Source organism: Bos javanicus, chromosome 22 (genome assembly GCF_032452875.1).
Source record: "Bos javanicus breed banteng chromosome 22, ARS-OSU_banteng_1.0, whole genome shotgun sequence".
Lineage (NCBI taxonomy): Eukaryota > Metazoa > Chordata > Mammalia > Artiodactyla > Bovidae > Bos > Bos javanicus.
In genome coordinates, this window is record NC_083889.1 from 4,659,219 (window position 1) to 4,683,670 (window position 24,452).

The 24,452-nt window shown below is 39.3% G+C and overlaps 1 protein-coding gene across 8 annotated transcripts in view; it reads left to right on the forward strand.

The window, feature by feature from the left end:
• RBMS3 (RNA binding motif single stranded interacting protein 3) overlaps positions 1–24,452 on the forward strand; it is an 809,718-nt gene that overhangs the window by 759,420 nt on the left and 25,846 nt on the right. For 4 of the 8 annotated variants that reach the window (XM_061395722.1, XM_061395721.1, XM_061395718.1 and 1 more), the window contains 2 exons: positions 15,478–15,558; positions 19,006–19,137. In XM_061395722.1, coding sequence (XP_061251706.1) covers positions 15,478–15,558; positions 19,006–19,137 — 213 coding nt within the window. Of the gene's footprint in view, positions 1–15,477; positions 15,559–19,005; positions 19,138–24,452 lie in introns of those variants that run through there. The other 4 variants (XM_061395716.1, XM_061395720.1, XM_061395715.1 and 1 more) reach the window with 1 other exon arrangement.

A 24,452-nucleotide genomic window follows, 5' to 3' on the forward strand; every position in this document is an offset into this window, starting at 1 on the left:
GCACCGCTGCTGCCAGCCAGGCAGCCTGTGAATGGGGAAAGGACGAATCGCTTGACAGTGGAGGATTAAATTTATGATGAAATAAAAGTTGCATGTTTATTATCCTCTATTTTTCTAACTTTTTCATTCCTTCTGGAATTCTATTTTATATCACTGTTGTCTGGTATGATTTCCTTCCTTCTATGTGATGTGTTTTTAAAGACCAATGGACTTAGGTCAGAAATGAGAAGAGTTGGTCCTTGGGGAGAAAGAGAACTCCCGACTCTGAATTTGAATTTTGAATTCCCAATCTGAATTTATGTAGCACACTCAAGGGGCTTACCACATGGCTCAGTGGTAAAGAATCCACCTGCCAATGCAAGAGACACGAGTTCAATCCCTGGGTTGGGAAGATCCCCTGGAGTCGGAAATGGCAACCCAATCCGGTATTCTTGCCTGGGAAACCCCATGAACAGAGGAGCCTGGTGAGCTACAGTCTACAGGGTCACAAACAGTCAGACACTGAGCAACTGAGCACGCAGGACAGACAAAACTCTCAGGGTGCACAGCCCATCACGATATACACGGGAACTACAAAGACCACGGAGCCATGAGAACTGGCACTCGGGTGTAATGTGTGTGTCCACTGAGGCATGACTAGTTCCCTGAGATACTTTTAGGATTAAGAAGACCCCAAATCCTAAAATCCTAGGAACAGGAGCTCCAGATTCACCTCTCTTAATCTGCAGGGGAGGGAAGCAAACTTGTTGACAAACATAGCAGCAGTAATTCCTAGGTGTGGAATGCTGTGGTCATCCTTCTCCTTTTTCTATTAGATTCATACTCGCACTCCATACTTCAGGGAGGTCTTACTAATGTCACGAGCATTCACTCCATTTTTAAAAGGACCAAGGACAAATATATATTATTTTTATAGAGAGAGAATCTTGGTCCTTTTAAAGGGTTCATTGCAGCCCATGAGTCAAGGGAAGGACTCATATGATGTCTACAAGTATTTGCTTCCCCAGCACATTCCTTTGAGCCTCTCATAATTAGGACAGTAACTAAATTGGCCTTTTTTTATTTTCCACTGGTGTCAAATACAGCTAAGAGGATTTGCCATACTTGGATATTAAAGCTCTTTTTGTAACTGGCAGCATCTAATCCTGATTATTCACTGTTTGTATTTCTAAAATACATAAAACCAGAAACAAAGCTTTCAACTGAGCCCCCAATTTCACACCCAAGTTGACCTTGGTTGTCCCCAGCCTCACTGTGACTCATGGCTAATGAGGACAGCTCTACTTTTCTCTCCGCCTCTTCACCCTCCCCCCAGCCTTTTGCCAGTGACTGCAGGACCCTGGGTAGAATTGGGAAGAAATTTTATTGGATGTATACTTATTTATCTCCTGTGCCTTTCACAATTGTTTTCAGTTTCATCAGGGGTATATATATTTTTTTCCTGTTTTATTTTCCTTAATCCAAGACTCTCCAAGGAGGAATAGTAGAAATTCAAAGTACTCAACATAAATTACTTGCATTTAATATTTTGATCATTTATGTGAATTATAGATTTCCTTGGGCAACATATATAAGCATAATTTTCCAAACACACTCTAGGGTAGCAGATTTAAAAATTTTATGGCATATTAGAATTACCAGGTGAGCATTAAATATTAATTCCCAGGCCACACTTCAGGCCAATTAAATCCAGTTCTCTGCAGGTGGAACCCAAGCATCAGTATTTTGTTCAAAGAGCTCAGATAATTCCAAGATAAAGACAGGTTTGAGAACCAGAGTCCTCTAAATTACTCCCCCATCTCATGAGATGTTATAGTAGTTAGAACAGTTAAGAGTGTTGAAGTCCAGCACATCTGGGAAATTGCATTTCCCTTCTTAGAGATACTTGTAGATTCACAATAAACATTTGCACACAAAAGATGGAGAAGTACTGATGGGAAAAAAACAATGGATGTAAAGAAAGAAAGAGGGAAAAGAGAGAAAGGAAACCTCATCTCCAAATAAAACAAAAATAAAAGTACCTGCTTAGCTTGATTTACTCCATCATTTTTCAAAGTTGTTAAAGTAAACAAGACTGTGGAATATGTATAAAAAAATTCCTTGGAATAGCCCTCCATGGAATGTCATTTGAAAGATACTGAATAAAAGAAATCCAGAGCAAAATGTTTTGTTGCAATGGTCATTAAAAACCTGCAGATATCAGGTTTGTTTCATTGTCATGAGGCATTTGTATTTAAAATAACTTACTGAGGGTAGCATACAAGTTTGAAAGTATGCAAGGTTTCTGATAGAAATAGGATACTTGGATCACAGGCAGTATATGATATTTAGTTTAGAAAAGTCAGTTTCCCCAAATCCATAGAACAAACAAATTAGATGAGTGGTACCTGGAGAAATCTCACTTGTAGTAACACTGGAAACACCTGGGAAATCCAAACCTTATGTAAGAAAGTGGGGTGGTAGACTAGCAGAAATATGCCAGGACACCTGAGATCTAGTGCTTGGTGGCCCATTCAGGGTCAGTACAAATAAAGGTATTGTTGGGCACTATTCCAGATTCCCAAAACATTCAGAAAATGAAGATCATGGCATCCGGTCCCATCACTTCATGGGAAATAGATGGGGAAACCGTGGAAACAGTGTCAGACTTTATTTTTCTGGGCTCCAGAATCACTGCAGATGGTGACTGCAGCCATGAAATTAAAAGACGCTTACTCCTTGGAAGGAAAGTTATGACCAACCTAGATAGCATATTCAAAAGCAGAGACAAAGGTTCATCTAGTCAAGGCTATGGTTTTTCCTGTGGTCATGTATGGATGTGAGAGTTGGACTGTGAAGAGAGCTGTGTGCCAAAGAATTGATACTTTTGAACTGTGGTGTTAGAGAAGACTCTTGAGAGTCCCTTGGACTGCAAGGAGATCCAACCAGTCCATTCTGAAGGATATCAGCCCTGGGATTTCTTTGGAAGGAATGATGCTAAAGCTGAAACTCCAGCACTTTGGCCACCTCATGCGAAGAGTTGACTCATTGGAAAAGACTCTGATGCTGGGAGGGATTGAGGGCAAGAGGAGAAGGGGACGACAGAGGATGAGATGGCTGGATGGCATCACTGACTCGATGGACGTGAGTCTGAGTGAACTCCGGGAGTTGGTGATGGACAGGGAGGCCTGGTGTGCTGCGATTCATGGGGTCGCAAAGAGTCAGACACAACTGAGTGACTGATCTGATCTGATCTGACACTCCATTTGATATTTTCTTCTAGGCTTTTCCATAAACCTCAGAACTTTTTATCCCTGACTTTTCCAAACAACTCTAGTTCTACAGTTTCTTCTTTCCTGCATCAAAACCAAATTCAATCTGTTCTCAGAATTCTCCCAGCTCCTTCTTGAGGACTGGTTTCCTGGTGGCTCAGATGGTAAAGAATCTGCCTGCAGTGCAGGAGACCCAGGTTCCACCCCTCAGTCGAGAAGATCCCCTGGAGAAGGGAACAGCAGTCCATTCCAGTATTCTTGCCTGGAGAGTCCCATGAACAGAGGAGCTTGGCGGGCTATTGTCCATGGGGGTCACAAACAGTCAGACACTGCTGCTGCTGCTGCTGCTAAGTCGCTTCAGTCGTGTCCGACTCTGTGCGACCCCAAAGATGGCAGCCCACCAGGCTCCCCTATCCCTGGGATTCTCCAGGCAAGAACACTGGAGTGGGTTGCCATTTCCTTCTCCAATGCATTAAAGTGAAAAGTGAAAGTGAAGTCGCTCAGTCGTGTCCGACCCTCAGCGACCCCATGGACTGCAGCCTACCAGGCTCCTCCATCCATGGGATTTTCCAGGCAAGAGTACTGGAGTGGGGTGCCATTGCCTTCTCCGAGTCAGACTACTGAGCGACTAACACTACTACTACTATATGGTAAAAAAAAAACAACTCCCAACTCCCTTCCTCCCCCAGCCCCGTCTCTCTTGGCAACCACCAGTCTCTTCTCAATGCCCATGATTCTGTTTCTGTTTCACAGACAGGTTCGTTTGTGTCATATTTTAGATTCCATGTGTAAGTGACATCACATGGTATTTATATTTTTCTTTCTGACTTCACTTACTATAATCTCTGGTTGCGTCCATGTTTCTGCAAATGGCATATTTCATTCTTTTTTACAGCTGAGTACTATTCCACTGTGTATTTGCACCACATCTTCTTTATCCATTCATCTCCTGACATTTAGGTGGTTTCCACATCTTGCCTATTGTAAACAGTGTTGCTATGAACATAGAGGTGCATGGATCCTTTTGAACTACAGTTTTGTCTGGTTATATGCCCAGCAGTGGGATTGTTAGATCATGGTAATTCTAGTTTTAGTTTTCTGAGGAGCCTCCACACTGTTTTCCAAGTGACTGCACCAACTTACACCACCAGTTCAGGAGGGTTTCCTTTCTCTACACCCTCTCCAACATTTGTTGTTTGTAGAGTTTCCAGTGATAGCCATTCTGACTGGTGTGAGATGGTAACCTCATTGTGGCTTTGATTTGCATTTCTCTAATAACTAGTGTTAGTCACCATCTGTCCATGTGCCTATTGGCCATTTGTATTTTTTCTTTGGAGAAATAGGACTCATAACATCTTTTTTGTTTGATTTCGTTTTGGGTTTTCTTGTTGGTTTTTATTGGGTTATAGCTACTTTACAGTGAAGATGCATAACATCTTAAACACAGTTGACTTTCGTAAATATTTTTGAATGACGTGGAAAACACAGTTCCTTTCTCAAAAGAAATAAAAACAAAACTTAAACTCTAAGAAAGTGTATAATTGACACTCTAAGAAGTCAGTGTGCATAGTAACCTGTGAGTTTGTGAAGGAATGTCCCCTGAACAGAAACTAATGTCTTCTGGTATATAGAAATCAAGGGCAGATGATCAGACCAGGCCAAGGCAAGTCTAGAGATAAAATTAAGAACAGTAGTATCTATGTAGATTGTTTGACTTTGCCTGACTTCTATACTGCCACCATAAAAGAGTAATTCTGATCTTCCTGTTTAGATTTTTAAACAGCCGTTATTTTTATTTCTTTTGGGAACTACTTAGCTGTTTCTCAACCCACTCCAGTGTTCTTGCCTGGAGAATCCCAGAGATGGGGGAGCCTGGTGTGCTGCCATCTCTGGGGTCACACAGAGTCGGACACGACTGAAGTGACTTAGCATAGCATACTGTTTCTCTCATTGATCCCTTTATTTCTTATTTTTACATTAGATGGAAAATATTAAGATTCAGGGCAACTTCTCAGTCTTTCTGAGTCATCTGCATCCAAGTCTACTTTCTCTGTTTAAGAATGTAACCCAGATGTCACTGGGTCCTGAAATACTTTGAAACCAGATAAGATTGTCTGGAATCTCCAATCCTACGCCCTTTAGGAATCTACAGCTTTCATATAATCCCCTCTTTCTGCTCTGTCTACTCCACACTGTGCTGGTTCAGAAATTCACCCCTTTTTCCAGTTTTTCCACAAATATCAACCCAGAATAATATCAGGGAAGACTGGGTCATGTTGAGTAATGGACACATGATGGGCTTGTGAGCAGTTTCCAGCTGAATGTACAGATGTGTCCCTGCACTTCAGATACCCTTCACTTTCTCCTCCCACCCTTCCTTCCTCCCTATGTGCTCCTGGGCACCGTGCTCTCCCACTTTCCTCTAGGTCTTCCTGGCTTCCTCCCTCTCCCTCTTTCTCAGAAACACAAGCTCCCTCCACTTATAACTATCTCTTCACATGTGTTAAGTGTCTGTTACCCCTGCTTTGGGACCCTCTTTTGATACCAAGTGTCTTATTAGTGTGATTACCAAGAGAAAAAAATGAACATTTCCTGCCTAAGCTGCATTTCTGACGCTGACAGACTATTAAGATAATGAAATTTCCATCTTCTCATAATAATAATACCAATAAAAATAAAATCAATAATAATGATGGTTCCTATTAGATTGTTTGTATATACCCAGCTCTGTGCTAAGAGCTTTGTATGCATTATCTGACTAATATTTCTCCATAAAACCTTTAGCGTATGAATGTTTGACTCCATTTTATGTTGCACTAGGAGATTTATGGCTGCAAACTGAGATCTTTCTGAACCATCATACAAAGCAACTCAAAGTAAACCGTGAGCAGTCAGATTTAGGTAAAGCTGAACATATGCTGTGGCTCACGATGATTCTAAGGCCTCAATGGGAGTGGGCTGAAATTTACCGCAAGATGATGTCCTTTGTCTATCCATTGTTTTACAGCTATTGTCAAACAAATTGTTCTTCACTTTCGGTGGCAAAACGTGGAATCTGGACCTTGGTACCAGACAGTCTCTTTCCTTCCAGTCCTCCCATCTCCCTGCTGTTAGCTCTTTACCCTGAACACATCCTTGGAAACAAGGATGGGGATCTCTTAGCTCAGCAGAAATGCCTCCATCATGCTTTTGTGCTGCCAGAGTTATATATGCTCACATGGACAGGGCAGGGCTGTTTAAATCTGTCTTTTTCTTTTTCCTTTCCTAAATAATATTGTACAGTTCCTAGAAGTCGTTTTCTCAAATAGCTTTATGCTCTACTTTTGCAGTTTTCAACTTACCGCCGCTTTATACGTTGTTCCTCGTTTGTAGAACATTGCCCCGTCTCTTCTGCTTCTCCTGCCTCCTTCTTACCTTCACTTGTCCCTGTGCATCTCAGATCAATATCTAATGTGAACATTCTAACTAGTCCTGTAGGCCAGGCTGCACATCTGAAAGTCTCTTGACTCAAAACCAAACACACAAATAAAGTATGTTTGTTGAGTCTCTTGGAAAGACTGAAGTTTGTTTTACAGGATAATTTAGAGTCACCTTTACCATTTCCTCCTGTTGACTTTGCCTGCTCCAGTTCACTGGGGTGGTTATTATTTATGATGTGTGGCCCCAGATGATTGAGAGGGAACGCTTCATGTGCCAATGGAGTTTGCTGTGTGTGTGTGTCTATCTGGATGAGTGCCTTTTCAGTTTGTCTCAAGTGTCTTCACCTATAGCCTGATTTAATGCTTTAGGCACAAACTTAAGTAGAAAACAACACCGCTTTGAGGCACATTGAGGACTTTTATCTTCCTGACAAAGTCCTTCAGTTATTTCATTTCCAAAATAAAGAAGCAAACTCCATTTCCTGGAAAAAAGATTAAGTGAGCTCTGACAGCCTGAGGACATTAGTTGTTCGTGTACATTTCTGAGAGAACTATCCAGGTCATTTTTAAAGTGGTTTCTTCTTGAAGCTTTCAAATTTAGAGACTGATTTAAGTAAATGTTGATTTGATCTCAACAGCTTCTCTCATTTGAAGAGCTCACTGCTTTACAGAGACTTTTAATTCTCTGCAATTCATAAATCATACTGATAAGCAAAGATAATAGAGAATGTTAAGAAGCAACAAAGAGGGTATAAACAGACAGGAAGTTCAAGTACAACAAGGGAAGCCTAACAGAAGAAAATAATAATAATATAAAATGCCAACTTACTCTTCCTGGATACTGTGGTAAATGTAAGATTTGCAATAATGAATAATACATAAAAGTAAATACTTGATATATTTCAGATCATAAAAGAGAAAGGAACTACCCAGGGCATCCAGTGGGTTAGTAATGAAATCTGTTTTTTCTGGGCTCTATCAGTCCTGTTTCCTAACCCATGCTTTAAGACTACAGTTTACGCTTATTTAGTACTTAGTATGTACTAGGGTCTCAATATAATCTTACTGAATGTTGGTAATAAGCGTTAAGAATATGTTTCTATTATTGGAATTTTACAACAGAATACCTTTACCTCTCGGTCTCTTTAGTTTCTCACTGGTGATCTCTGCTCTTTATGCCTTCCCCTTCTTTTACTTACCTTAGTGCACTGCCTATAATCGGTAAGCAGTATAGAAGAGATGGCACTGAATGTCATTATCTTGTTCCAAAATTTAAATAGAAAGCGTTCAATATGTCACCATTAACTGTGAGGTCAGCTATAAATGTTTTGTTTGTAGACTTCTATTCCTAGTTTCCATCTATTCCTAGTGTGCTAAGATATTTCTCATATGCAGATATTAGATTTTATAAAAGATATTTTAAGTCATCACAATGATCATATAATTTTCCTCTTTATTCTGTCAATATGGTGAATTAGTTGATTGACTTTCCAATGTTAAATCTACCTTGCAATCCTGAAATACATTCCACTTGAGCATTATATATATATGAGATGATTGGCTAAAGTTTTATTTAGGAGGTTTTTGTAAATGTTCATGAAAGACATTAGGTTATAGTTTTTTTTTTTCCTTCTTGTAATGTCTTTATCAATTTTTTATATAAGGAGTGTGCTAACTTCATGAGTGAAGTCCTCCTCCTTTAGTATTCTCTGGAAGAATTTATACAAGATTGGTACTATTTATTCCTTAAATGTTTGAAAAATTCTCTAGAGAACCCAGTTGAAGCTGAAGATTTTATTTTCGGAATGTTTTGGATTTCTAATTCATTTTTTTTATATAATAAATGTAGAATGATGCAGATTTTTATTTCTTTTTGCATCCATCTTAATTGTGCTGTTCAGCAAATATGTGTATTTTATCTCAGCTGTCAAATGTATTGACATAAGTTTGCTCGTAATATTCTTTACTATTTTTCTACTCACCTCCTCTCTCTACTAAGCCCAGGGAGGCTTGCATTCCTGCTACTCCACTATGAATATGCTTTTATAGTTGCCTGCATTCTAGTTCCCAGTTTTTAATCCGACTTCCTTATCTTGATCTCCTGAGTGGTCCTTGTGGTTCACAGAATCTCTCTTATCTTTCTCTACATTTTGTGATACCCATCACACACACAAAAAAGTTATTGAAGAGAGGGGAGGAAGGAACTCACGACATCTACACAGTTGTTTCGAGTTCAAATTTTAAGACACAGTTTCTTAATCAGCTAAATTTCTGTAGTATTCTCTTTTACTTTTGTTGCTACCACAATGATCTGTGCACGTGTTCAAACTTAACGGGCTTTGGCTTTTTGCAGTACATTCATGAAGATTGTTTTTTCCACACAGTTGAAGGCCTCCATAGCCTGTGATCACGTGGGGATGACTCCTTCTCCTTGTGGTTCAGTGGGTAGAGTTTTATAAGTTTCCCATTAAAAAAAAAAAACAACCCTCCAAGATTCTTCCTTGTCTCTTTCTTTGCTGTCTGGCAGCAATAAATGGGCCTCACTCCAGATTCAACAATGACCATCTGTATTTTTTGTCAAATAGTTTAATGCACACCTCTCAGGGTTATACTTAGTAACTGTTCTGGTGAACTATATAGGATGATGTAGGCTATATACTCTGGGCTCTGGTTTCTATCAAGCTCACTAACTGGTCTCCTTTTCTCTCCTCTTCAGGCACTTCTACTTCTAGAAGGTTAAGTCTGTGCTTCTATCTGTATTCACATCTACCTAATCTTTCGGGATAATTATTTTATCACTCAGCAATCTACTTTGTACCTCCACTAGTACCTTAAAAGTCAAGAGGCTTTAAATTGAAACTAACATAAAAAACATTACCAAAACATACATTATCAGCGTTCTATGTGGGGTCCCACTTTACTCGCCAGCGTCTCATTGGCAGGAGCGGCAGAGCAGAGGAAACACTGAGCGGTGGACGTCCACGACGGAGTCCGTCCCTGACGTCCTCGTTAGTGGGTGGGGGCACTTTGCCCTTTCAGGGAGACCCTCTTCAGCTCTCTTCCTCTCTGCAGACTGTCTCTCATCCATCAAGTGACACAGAGACTTAGAAGACATTCCTAGAATTATACTCCAGGCAGCTTTTACTACTTAGCCAATGTAAGCGAGTGAAATGATACTAATTCTCTCCCCAGTTCTAAGATGACAGAATTTTGCAAATCCAAGCAGTATAACTGTGGGAACTCAGGTATTAGGAGTACCTTGACCTAATGTAACTCTGTGCCTCCCCCAAGCCACTCAGGCTATTTCCTTTATCCTCCAGCTTCTTTTGTGAAAGGAAACTTTGTATTAGATGGTCCCAACAGTGATTCATGCCTCAGGCTGTTAGCATCATCCAGTACCAATTTCCGCTTTCTCTGCTTAACTGCCTTCCCTCTATCCTTGTCAGTGACTATCTGAGTTTGATAAGACCTAAACAACTACTCTTGCTGAAGTTTGTTACACTGATTTTTGAATGTTATTGCAAGAACTGGCTCAGATGGTAAAGAATCCTGCAATGTGGGAGACCTGGGTTCTATCCCTGGGTCAGGAAGATCTCCTGGAGGAGGAAATGGCAACCTACTCCAACATTCTTGCCTGGAGAAATCCATGGACAGGGTCATAAAGAGTCAGACACCACTGAGCAACTAACTCACTTTACATAGCAAGGACTAGGCACACCCATTGAAGAACCTACATAATATAACAATAACCTCAAATGAGCAAGTTTGATTATTTTAGGAAATTTCAAAAATTGAAATGTGGGGATTCCCTTTGCTGTACAGATAAGTAAAAGGAAAACTTTGCCATCAGGAACTATATAAAACTTTCTAAAATCTTATTTTGCTTTGGGAGGGAAGTAAATCAGGAACTAAAAATTTGGAGTTTTCACTTTTTTGTTTCTTCAGAAATAATCAACGAGTCCATAGTAACAGAAATATTTTGTTCTAAATTAAATAAGTAAAAACACAATTCCTCTCTAACTTCATCATTTTTTTTCTCTCTTCCTGTAACTATCTTGGTGATGCAGTGTCTAGACTTCTTGGAACAAGTGATGGAGTCTGGAATTTATTCTGTGGGTTTGAAAATGGCTATTTGGGTTTCCAGCATATGCCATGTGAAAACCCAGTGCTTTCAGAATATGTGAAAATCATCAACCTGTTTACCAAAAAAGACATATCCATGGAATGTCAAAACGTTGAGCTGCCACCAACAGGGAAATATATGGATTTATCCATTGTATCTATATCATCTCATTGTAATATGGTTCCCATCAGCCATTGTACCAAAAAAAAAAAAAAAGAAAGAAATATCAAAATGTATCAAAAAAAAACAGAATAAGTTGTACTCATGAAAGAATTATGGAAGATATTTTGTAGTTTTTGAGAAAAACCAGTAAAGTAAATTAGCTTAAAGGATAGACATCCATTCTTGTTTTGGTTTTAATAAGTAATCCACAGAAATGTATGAAGTCAAACAGCAGAGTTTTTATATCACAGGTCCTTCTTAGGTTTTAGTCATTTATTAGCTGGATAAAAAGAAAGCAGTCTTAGGCACTGAGATCTAAACCATATTTGTGCAGCCTGCATTGTCAATTCTGACTGTAGTTTATCTTTGGTCTTAAGGAAACCAAACTGAATGCTTGCAGAGGGAGTTCAGAGGTATTTCCACCAGTTACCTAAAGCTGAGAGTTGATCTTGCACATGGCTGTAGCCATTTCCTATAAGCTCCTGTGCCTAATTTTACAAGTCTGTCACATCTTGAAGCTTTACCCTAGAAAATATATGTCTACCACAGAAAAGTTTTACTGCAAAAGTTTATCGAGAGATAATAATAGTCTTACAGAGTATAAACTCCATAGCTTTGACTTATTTAAAATAAGCCTGTCCCTAATTTTAAAACAACATTCTCCAGCTCTGTTAGATTTTCTGTGACACCAAAAAAAATGAGCAACCAGAAAGGTTTTTCTTTTAAATAAAAAATATACAACACATTGAACTGAGCTGATTGCATTTGTACTAAAAATTCTCTATAAGTTCTGTTCAGAAGAGCAGCATAAAGTTAAATTATAAAATAAGCGTAAGGGATAGTAGCTCTTCTAGAAGAAAATTAGGTATTCAGAATATGAAGTGAAAATTAAAAATCTATGGAAATGAAATGACGATAAAATGTTAAGGCATTATTATTCTATATCTCTTAATTGGAACTCCAATTATTAATGTTATTTTTTTAATTATACATGGCATATTATACATGGTCATGGGCTCCCCTGGTGGTTCAGATGATAGAGAATGTGCATGCAATGCATGAGACCTGGGTTCCGTCCCTGGGTTGGGAAGATCTGCTGGAAGAGGGCATGGTGACCCACTCCAGTATTCTTGTCTGGAGAACTCCCATGGACAGAGGAGCCCGGCGGGCTACAGTCCATGGGGTCATAAAGAGTTAGACACAACAGAGCAGCTGAAGCACGCACACACAGTCATGATCGTGGAAACTCTTAGGATTTTATTTTAAAAGTCATGAAGTTGACAGAAAAGTGGACTCAGTCCTACAGAACTGGAGTGCATTCACAGTATATCCCAGCTTGTCAGTATGTAAAATGGGTGAGCCATCCTGCCTAACTCAGTGTTGTTCTGAAGAGAAGATGACTGAGAATTTAAACTATAAGCACTTCAGTTTTGACTACTTTCATAACCTCATCAAATGCCACGGAAGGTGTGAAGATTTACAGATTCCTTCTACTCAATAGAACAGAGATGAGGTTTTGGATAACTCTGCATGATTTCAAGAAACTTATAGAAAAGAATCACACAAAACGCTTTCCACTAACTACACTACTTGAGAACCCTAGTTGGGCACAAGAGGTCTGAAAGTGAGGTGGATTCTCATGTGAAGTCATGGATAGTGCTCTGTGTGGCCCCAGCACATGCCCCTGTGTCTAATTCACAGAAAGTTCTTCTTAGCGATGTGGACACTGGACCAGGGGTGGGTCAGGCAGTATCCAGAGACACTGCCTTCTTATAAGAAGGACACCCACAGTCACTGATGACAATTGCAAAGTTTGGAATTACTACCTCTGGCATAAAAAATACCAAGATCAGTGAGGGAGTATCCTCTGACTCCCTCAGAGTTGTACCTCTTGGAAAACCGTGACCAAAGCGTAGAACATGAGCCACAGAGAGTATTAACTCTATCAGTAAAAATATAGTCCCACTTTCTACACATCTACTAGGATTTCTGATATCTAATTAAACTTTTTCCAAAGTATATTCTTTAAAGTACTAGTTGTAAGCAAAATCAGTAGGTGCTAAAGAGAAAAAGGTTGAGAGACTGATTTAAAGTGCCATTCTTCTGTAAAACCTGATTTCTCAGAGTTTTAAAATTCTGTGTCTATAGCAAAGAGAGCTTTCCAGGTGTCACTAGTGGAAAAGAATCCCCCTGCCAGTGCAGGAGATGCAAGAGACATGGGTTCGGTTCCTGGGTTGGGAAGATCCCCTGGAGAAGGAAATAGCAACCCGCTCCAGTATTCTTGCTGGGAAAATCCCATGGACAGAGGAGCCTGGTGGGCTACAGTCCATGGGGTTGCAAAGAGTAGGACACAACAGAGCATGCACGCAGTCATATCCAAGAGGCTACATTATGCAGAATTGCTCAAATGCACTGAAACACAGAAAGCTTTTTTCCCCCAGCTGAGGTAACATTCTAAAAAAAAAAAAAAAAAAAAGGCATAGGTAATAGTAAATTAAGAGATGCTTAAAACCCGTAGGACACAAGCAAACCACCCATCTGAAATGGCCAAGGAACTGTTACCTCCAACACTTTCTGGGACAGTTTGGTTGGCAAAGCAGACACTTGCCATGGGTGCTAGATATGAAATAATATTTGCTGAAATGTGACTCCAGAGGTCTGTACTTTTTTGAAAAACTGACAGCAGTTGGATCCCCGAGTAACTGTCTGCTTAAGAACACAGGGACAGTGATGAGCAGAGTGGGCTAATGTATTTAAAAGTTATATGAACACTTTATAGGGGTGGGGAAGTCTCTATACAGAATTCAGAATGATCAATGGCTAAGAGGCATACAAGATGTGTAATTGGAAACGGAAGACTTTCTTCGCATAGCCTTTTTATTCAGCCACTGAACAGTTTTTCTACTAAATACCAGGCACAGCATAGGATGTTGGAAGATGCAGGCATACGTAACACTTGGTCCATGCCTTAGGAAAATGAGAGCCTGGACAATTTTAATAAAAGAGTGATGAACTCTGTGAGAGCACAGAGCATGGGGTGCAGAAATCTCTGATAAGTTTCAGGTATGAAGCTAAACTAGTAATATCCCCAAGCCTTGCAAACGGTTGTCCTTAGTCCACATTACAAGGTTGTTTTTGTACTGATAGGAATTGCATGCAGTTGTTATCAGCAGTAACACATGGATTACGGGCAGCAGTTTGGCTTGTTTGATTTAGGGTTGCTCCACTAAGGTTGTCTCTATTTTCAGCAAACAGAATTAGGAGGACAGTGCTCGTTTAGGATAGAGAAGCATTTGTCCAGAGTTGCTCTATTTCTCCATGAATAGTAAACAACATCTGATGAGCCAATCTCCATTCAGATTATTTCCCTGGATTCAGAATTATCATGCCTCTTGGATACTGAAAGTACCTATCAATGCATAACATTGTAATTTAGATTTTGCATATTTATGGGTGCCCTTCATATGTGAATGTAGCAACTTTAGAAGAATAAAGAATCATGGGCTTGTTGTTTCCATAAGAATTGTTTCAATGAAACTGTGTTTTGAGAAGCCTTGTTTTCATTAGATGATTCTGGCTCTGAAATTTTGTGATGATGAAGTTTAGAAACTCAGAAATACAGTTGATTCCATGGAAGATTCCACCCTCAAAAGAGTAGAACCTCAACTTGTCAGAGGCTATGTATAATAGAAACAGGAATATGGGCCATGCTTTGTGCTTACAGAGGTGGGCATATAATTTTTCTGCGTCTTCAATTTTTTGTTGCCAAAATACATGTTATCCCCAACACATATTTTACTGAATATTTTACTGAATTACTACAACTTAGTGAAAAATGATTGAACTATTGTATCATTCATTTAGATGAAGAAAATTTAGAGAATTAAAGGAGTGGAAAAGGAAATACTGTCAGTGACATGGAGTGGGGGGAGGATAAAAAAGCAATTTCAAGATGATCTGGAACACTATTTATAAAAAAAAAGCTATCAAATGACAAAAGAATTTATAACATTTGCCAATTGTGATTGTTGGTAGATAAGTATTTCTTACATTAGCCCTCTATTTTAGTTAGAAAAGAATTATTTTTCATAATTTTCATTTATTTATTGATTATTGATTATTCATGATTTATTCATTCAACAAATAATCTGTTGAGAGCCTACTATGTGCTAGCAGTAAAATGGAGGAAAAAACAGAGGTCATCCCTGCCCACCTGGCAGGCATTTGTGTTTTGGATGTGAAAGTGAGATGTTTGGGAGCTAACGTAGAATGTTCAGGACAACATGAGGGGGTGGGAAGAATGAACTTGTACTGATGCTGGAGAGGTGGGCTTCTGTTGGTTCTGAATCAATAAGAGATGGCTATTCTATACTGCTAGAAACTGCATTATTTTCGGTCAAAATAGACTTTAAGTTTAATCACGCACTGGCGGGGGCCACACATGGAAAAGTCTTATGTGCTGTCACTGTTCCTGCCGGCCGCATGCCCAAGTTCATCTGCATTTCTCTTTGATTTCCTCCAGTACATGACTGCCGCGGCTCCTATGCAAGGGACCTACATCCCCCAGTACACGCCTGTGCCTCCGACAGCTGTTTCCATTGAAGTAAGTCCGTCTCTTCTTACAGAACGAGGTTAGGAAGATAAATCTCAGCCTCGAGCACCAGGGCCCACTGTAAACCCCCCAAATCCTTAGTGGTGATTGTTGTGCTACTTGAAAGTTTGCAGTTGCAAGCTCATTCTGTCAAAGTATGGACTTTACTTGAACACGCCTTTGCCTTGCTTTGCACAGAACACAAGCAAATTTGGTATCCAGGTCTCAGAGGAACGCCACTATTTTTTTTAATGTTTTATTTTATTTTTTAACTTTACAATATTGTATTGGTTTTGCCATATATTAACATGAATCCGCCACAGGTATGCTTAGAGAAAAGACCAAAGATCAAATAACTACTCCATCAAATGTGAGCCACAAACAATCAGAAAGAGGAAGGGAAACATTTGAAGCCTTTTGAATAAGCCCGTTCTCCGATGCCCTGTTACTCCAACAGTACTCCCTAAACCAACATGAGCAGCACCACCTGAGAGCCTGTTAGAAGCAACCCCACTGCTGGGCATACACACTGAGGAAACCAGAAGGGAAAGAGACACGTGTACCCCAATGTTCATCGCAGCACTGTTTATAATAGCCAAGACGTGGAAGCAACCTAGATGTCCATCAGCAGATGAATGGATAAGAAAGCTGTGGTACATATACACAATGGAGTATTACTCAGCCATTAAAAAGAATACATTTGAATCAGTTCTAATGAGGTGGATGAAACTGGAGCCTATTATACAGAGTGAAGTAAGCCAGAAGGAAAAACATAAATACAGTATACTAATGCATATATATGGAATTTAGAAAGACGGTAACAATAACCCGGTGTACGAGACAGCAAAAGAGACACTGATGTATAGAACAGTCTTATGGACTCTGTGGGAGAGGGAGAGGGTGGGAAGATGTGGGAGAATGGCAATGAAACATGTAAAATATCATGTAGGAAACGAGTTGCCAGTCCAGGTTTGATGCATGATGCTGGATGCTTGGGGCTGGTGCACTGGGACGGCCCAGAGGGATGGTATGGGGAGGGAGGAGGGAGGAGGGTTCGGGATGGGGAACACATGTATACCTGTGGCGGATTCATTTTGATATTTGGCAAAACTAATACAATTATGTAAAGTTTAAAAATAAAATAAAATTGTAAGAATAAAAAAAAAAAAAAAAAAAAGAAATACAAACTTTCAGACTCTACCTGGATCTACTGAATTAGAATTTGCATTTTCACAAGAGCCCTTAAGGATCAAGGCGCACATTAAAAATTAAGAAGGACTGGATTAGAGCAGTGGTTCTCAAATTTTTCTGCATGTTGAAATTACTTCAAGATTTTTTTTTTAAATAGTGATTTTTGCCAGAGTCTGATGTGGTCCAGGGTGTAGACTGGACCTGAGAATTTTTAAAGGATGCCAGGTGATTCTTTTGTGTACTAAAGACGAAGGACCCCTGTTCTCACCAGTGAACCTTGATGGGACTGTGGCGTCCTACAGACAAAGGAGGAGAATGTACCACTCTGGTTGGTGCAGACCATGAGTGATAAAGTCATGTTGGCCTTGCTGGGAGCTTTCTCCTCTCCTTTCTCTCCATTGGGCTGAATCCATTTCCTCTATACACTGTTTTACTGGACAGAGCCAGAAAGGTACTGGACAGGAGGGGCATAGAGCTATGAGGACTATGATGAGAACTCAGAGGTATAGACTTCTCCCTGCTCCCAGCCCTCCTTCACCTTCTCCTGATGCCCATTTGCTGTTATGGTCACAGTGGATGTCTTCCATCAGCTGGGACTCCTCTGGAGTCCAGCTGTTGCTGCTCCTCACGTCGGTACCACTCAATGTGGGAGACTAGCATGACTCTTCCAACCTCTGGAGCCACACAGATTAGGTGAAATTTTGAGAGACGAAATTGGATCTTTTCAAAATGTATGTTTGTTTGCTTGTTTTTGATGTGCTACCAATGTTTGCTAGTACCAAGATTTGGGAAGCACAGACATTTAAGAGGACAGTACCGTGTCATTTAGGAAACCAAGGAGGAAAAACATATTAATCTTTTATGTGTTCCAGACCTATAAGCCCTTGAGAATGTTTCACTATTAAAGAGGTTTTAATTAGCTTTTCAGATTTTCGAGAGTATGTGATTAAAATATATGTTCTTTGCTAGATTTAGCTATCAAAACCCATCTAAGCCATGAGAAAAAATTATGAATCTATACATCATAGATGGCCTTAAGCATCGATGTCTGCCACATATCTGCATCTCTCTATCTGTACACCAAATGTGGGTGCTTATCTACAGAATTTGAGGTTTTTGCTGACTCTAAAACAAGGAGACACACTTAAGAGTATTGCTTATTGGAAACAGTCTAATATATCAATAAATCTGAGATTTAAAAAGAAGTATACCACTAAGAATTATATAAGCATACCCTGATGTATTGCCTTGAGTTGTGCTTATAAAGAAAAGCACTGATTCATTTTCTGTGTCAAAACAGTCATTGAAAATTCACCAGTATTCATACAAGTCAATGCAGGTAGGAAACTCAGAAAACTGTGTAATACCATACAGTAGATTAGGGGTGAAAAAATATTGAATTCATAAAGGGAGAATTTTCACATTTTGAGGAGCAATTTCAGGGAACTTCTGTTAAGGACAGAACATTGATCAAAAGCCTGTATCTCTGCAGAAGTCCAAGGCTATAATATAAGTACAACCAGGAGAATGTAGTCATGTGGATTCTCTCCCTAGGTTGACTAACTACCAAACCTTTCTCAGAACCAAACATAACTTCTGAGTGAGGATCAACTCAAGAAATCCATTCTTGTTGGCATCTGTGAGAAACGGAAGCCATCAAAAGGCTAAAGGAAGGAGCAAATCAAAATTAAGGATGTTAGTTTCTTTTTCTGAAACCTCTAAATGAATCCCAGTTCATGTCGAGAAAAATAAAAGTAAATAAGACAAATCAAATTCCTTAAGGGAAAGCGTATTTGACAATGTCCTCTTAGGAAGAATCCAAACCTGGATATAGATTTTTATTAGTAGTAAGGTCCATTGTTTTGCCAGATTGTAGAGACAGGGTAGAGAAATTTATTCCCAGGAAAATGCTCAAATGTATAAGTTTTTATAGGAATTCTGCGTGCTCTTTTTTAATTAAGGAATTAGTATTTAGTGTGGCTACAGGCAGCTGCAGTTTAAAAGTTCTACCTGCAGGCAAAATGATTTCCTGATCATTTGACTGCTATAGGGTCTTCTGATGGTAAGTCTTCTTGGTGACACATGGAGGTAAATTCCTCAGATGAGTTCTGTGGCCTTTTCTGCTGGTGTTTATTGTGGCTTTATGTAGCCGAGTGCAACTCCACGCAAGCCCAGTGCCAGACAGCACGGGGATGTGCCCTACAGTCCGTCCGCAAGGAGCCCTTCTGCTCAAGCCAGTGAGGTCCTATGTCCTTGTTGTCTCCACAGGGTGTTGTGGCTGATACCTCTCCCCAGACAGTGGCACCTTCGTCCCAGGACACGAGTGGTCAGCAGCAGCAGATAGCAGTGGACACAGCCAGCGAGCATGCATCTGCGTATTCCTACCAACAGTCCAAGTAAGTGCTGGCCGTGCTAAACTCTGTCCCTCCAGATCTGCCATCTGGACTTCACCCTCTCATGTGGCATCTGCTGGCTTTAGCTGCGGTAGAGACCATGCCAAAGCCAGTGACAAAATTTAGTTCATGATTCTGCGGGTTGGCATTTGGGCGAACTTCAGGCAAATGCTTCTCCTGCTCTTGACGGGGCTTGTGTGAGCATCTGGGCACAGCAGCTGAACATCACAGTTCCGCTTCTGGGCGTCGGTCGTCTGATGGCTGTGGGATGGATAACATGGAGCCAGGTGACGCTGACCATGGAAGTCTCAGAATTCAGAAAACAGCAAGAGGTGCCCAGATGACCAGCATGTTTTCAGTCCCATAGGCCAAAGCAAATCATCTGGCCAACCCCAAAGATAATGTAGGAATTCACTACCGAGAGGAAGGGGCATTGTAGCCATTTTTACAAAACAATTCTATAACATATACTTTTGGAAACACTGCAGTGTTCCCACTTGACACTGCAGTGTGCCTGAACTGCGGTCTTGGTGTCATTCTTAAGCGAAGACAGCAGCATGCCCCTGGCAAGAGTGCTTCAAGCTTACCCAGCAAAACGGTTTATGAAAATGAGTATGGAGAAATATAAAACCATATGGAGTGGATATTCAGGAATTAAATGGCAAAGCAAAAATCAGGGAGTCAGAATTACTGCTGACAAGCCTTAAGTCACTTAGAAAGCCAAGTACAGTTGGCTTTGTGTGGAATATCATGGAGATTAAAATTTGAGTGGTTTTGATGGAAACCGAAGGAATTAACAGAACTTCAGTCTATATACAGAAGTTCTCTCATGGTAACTGTTCTACTTTGTAGGTGATGGTCAAAGCCCTGCTGGATAGAGAATTCCCAAAGACTCTTCCTGTTTGCAGAAGAGTGGTGCAAATGAGTGGTACTCATTTCTTGATCATAAGTTTTCTTTGCTCTCAATTCACATTTAGCGATTTGTTGTTAAAAGATTTAATCACGTTAATGGCACCTTCTGTATGTGGTTTCACGTCTCAAGTGGACCCTCCAAATTAAATGTGCTAGAGGAACAGTCCCCAGCCTTTTTGGCACTGGAGACTGGTTTTGTGGAAGACAGCTTCCCATGGATGGGGAGGGGTGGTGAGGGGGTGGTTACATTCACTGCATGCTTTATTTCTATTATCATCACACTGTCATATATTTACACAACTCACCATAGTGCAGAATCAGTGAGAACCCTGAGCTTGTCTTCCTGCAACTAGACGGTCCCTTCCGGGGCAATGGGGAATGGCTATAAGTACAGACGAAGCTTCGTTTGCCACTCACCTACTGCTGTGCAGACCAGTTCCTAACAGACCATGGACTGGTACTAGTCCGTGACCTGGGGGTTGAGGACCCTGGTGCTAGATATGACTTAACCTTACAAATACAAGGTATTATTTTATCATTACTGCTACTACTACTATCAATATTATATAATGATATATATATATATATATATATATAAAACTTTCAGGAAATACCTATAGCAAATAATGCATTTTGGTTTTTTTATTAGGTTTTTAATTTTTATTTTATATTGCAGTATAGTTGAGTGACAATGTGTTAGTTTCAAATGTACAGCAAAGTGATTCAATTTTACTTACACATATATCTACTCTTTTTAAAATTCTTTTCCATTTAGGTTATCACGGAATATTGAGTAGATCTCCCTGTGCTATACAGTAGGTCGTTGTTCCTCATCTGTTTTAAATATGTATATGTATATGTCCATGCCAAACTCCCAATTTATCCCTCCCCCAGCCACCATTTTCCCCTCTGGTAACCATGAGTTTACTAAGTCTGTGAGTCTGTTTCTGCTGTATAAATAGGTTCATTTTTATCATTTTTTTAGATTGTGCTAAACTACATCATGTGCTATTTGTCTTTCTCACTCTGACGTGCTTCACTTAGTATGATAATCTCCAGTTCTGGCATGTTGCTGCAAATAGTTTTTTTTCGTCTTTTTAATAGCTGGGTAATGTTCCATTGTGTATATATGTGCATCTTCCTTATCCACTCATCTGTAGATGGACATTAAGGTGCTTCCACGTCTTAGCTATTGTAAACAGAGCCGCAGTGAACACGGGGACGCATGTACATTTTTGAACCATGCTTTTCTCTGGATATAAGCCCAGGATTGGGATTGTTGGGTATATGGTAGTTCTGTTTTTAAAGAAATATCGATGTTGTTTTCCACAGTGGCTGTATCAATTTACATTCCCACCAAGAGTGTAAGAAGGTTTTCTTCACACCCTCTCCAGCGTTTATTGTTTCTAGACTTTGGATGATGGCCATTCTGCCAGCTGTGAGGTGACACTCATTGTGGTTTCTACTTGCATTTCTCTAAGAATGAACACTGTTGAGCGTCTTTTCATGTGCCTCTTGGCCATCCGTCTGTCTTCTTTGGAGAAACACCAGTGTAGGTCTTCTGCACATTTTCTGATTGGGTTATTTTGTTCTTTTTTATATTGAGCTGCATGAGCCATTTATATACTTTAGAAATTAATCCCTTTTTTGGCCACATCATTTGCAAATATTTTCTCTCATTCTGTGCATTGTCTTTTTATTCTGTTTATGGTTTACTTTGCTGTGCAAGAACTTTTGAGTGTAATTAAGTCCCATTAAACAATAATGGTTCAATATGGGAAGGTTGTACCTTTCTAAGAATTTGCCCATTTTTTCTAGGTTGTCCATTTTATTGGCATATAGTTGCTCTATTTATATTTGCTTTTTGCATCTGTTATTTTAGAAGATGGGCCAAAAAAGATATTGCTGCAATTTATGTCTGAGTGTTCTTCCTATGCTTTCTGCTAAGGGTTTTATAGTATACAGTCTTACATCTCTGTCCTTAATTCATTTTGAGTTATTTTTGTGTATGGTATTAAATAATGTTCTAACTTTGTCCTTTGCATGTAGCTGTCCAGTTTTCCCAGCATCATTTACTGAAGAGACTGTTTTTTACCCCTTGTAAAGCCTTGCCTCCTTTCTCATAGCCTAATTGACCACACGTGCATGGGTTTACTTCTGGGCTTTGTCACCTGCTCCACTGATCTGCCTTTCTGCTTTTGTGCCAGCACGCAGCTGTGCAGTGTAGTTTGAAGTCAGGGAGCCTGATTCCTCCAGCTTCTTTTTTCTTTCTCAAGGTGGCTTTGACTACTTGGGGCCTATTATGTCTCCATACAAGTTTTAAGATTGTTTTTTGTTCTAGTTCTATAAAAATGCTATTGATAATTTGATAGGCATTGCATTGAATCTCAAGATTGTCTTGGGAAACATAGTGATTTTGACAATATTGATTCTTCCAATTCAAGAACATGGTATATATGTATCTCTTCATCTGTCAATGTCATCCTCAATTTCTTTCATCAAAGTGTTAATGGTTTTTGGAGTACAGGTATTTTGCTTCATTAGGTAAATTTATTCCTACGTATTTTATTATTTTTGATGTGATGGTAAAAGGAAGTGTTTCCTTAATTTCTCCTTTTGATCTTTCCTTATTAGTACATAGGAATGAAACAGATTTCTGGGTATTGATTTTGTATTCTACTTTAACCAAATCACTGATGAGCTCTAGTAGTTTCCTGATAAAATCTTTGGATTCTCTGTGTTTAGTATCATCTTATCTGCAAAGAGTGATAGTTTTACTTATTTTCTAATGTGGATTCCTTTTATTTCTTTTTATTTTTCGACTAATATATCTAGAACTTCCAAATTCTGTGGAATGAAAGTGATGAGAGTGGGCATCCTTTTCTTGTTACTGATCTTAATGATGAAACTGAAAGCATTTCCTCTGAGCATGATGTTAGCAGTAGATTTGTCATCTATAGACTTCATTATGTTGAGGTATATTTCCTCTATGCCCACTTTCTGCAGAGTTTTTATCATAAATGGGTGTTGAATTTTGTCAAAAACTTTTCTGCATCTATTGAGATGATCATATGGTTCTTATTCTTCAATTTGTTGATTGATTTGCATATATCAAAGAAACCTTGAAACCCTAAGATAAATCCCACTGGATCCTGGTTTATGACCTTTTAATATATTGTTGGATTCAGTTTGCTATCTAGTATTTTGTTTATGATTTTGCATCTATGTTCATCAGTGATATGGGCCTGTAATTTGCTGTTTTCATGGTGGTATTACCTGGTTTTGGTATCAGGGTGATGTTGATCTCATAGAGTGAGCTTGGGAGTGTTCCTTCCTCTGCAATTTTTTGCAATAGTTTCAGAATAGCCATTAAGTCTTCTATAAATGTTGGATAGAGTTTGCTTGTGAAGTCATCTGGTCCTGGACTTTTGTTTCTTCAGAGTTTTTTAATCACAGTTTCAATTTCAGTACTTATGATTGGTCTGTTCATATTTTCAGTTTCTTCATGGTTCAATATAGGGAGATTGTACCTTTCTGAGAATTTGTCCATTTCTTCTAGGTTGTCCATTTTATTGGCATATAGTTGCTTATGGTAGTTGCTTATCCTTTGTATTTCTGTGGTATCCACTGTAACTTCTTCCTTTTCGATTATAATTTTATTGATTTGAGCCCTCTTCGTTTTTTTTCTTGATGAGTCTAACATTTTATCAGTTTTATCTTTTCAAATATTGTTTCATTTATTTCTCCTCTGATCTTTATGCTTCCTTTCCTTCTACTAACTGTGGATTTTGTTTGTTCTTCTTTCTCTAGATGCTGTAGGTGTAAGTTTAGGTTGTTTTAGACTTTTCTTGTTTAATGAGGTAAGATTGTATTGCTATAAACCTCCGTCTTGGAAATGCTTCTGTTATGTCCCATAGGTTTTGGATAACTTTGTTTTTGTTGTCATTTGTGTTTATATATTCTTTTATTTCCTCTTTGATTTCTTCAGTGGCCCTTTGGTTGTCTGGTAACACATTGTTTAGTCTCCACGTGTTTGTGCTTTTTTATAGTTTTTGACTATAATTTACTTCTAATATCATAGTGTTTTGGCAAGAAAAGATGCTTGATATGATTGATTTTCTTAAATTTACCGAGGCTTGATTTGTAGCCCAATATGTAGTCTATTCTGGAGCATGTTTCATGTGGAGTTGAGAACTGTATTCTGCTGCTTCTGGAGGGAATGCCCTATAAATATCAGTTAAGTCCATCTGGTCTAACGTGTCACTCAAGGTTTTTGTTTATTGATTTTCCGTCTGGATGATCTGTCCACTGAAGTAAGTAAGGTGTTAAAGTCCCCGCTATTATTGTGCTATCATCAATTTCCCCATTTATGGCTGTTAGCATTTGCCTTATATACTGAGGTGCTCTGAT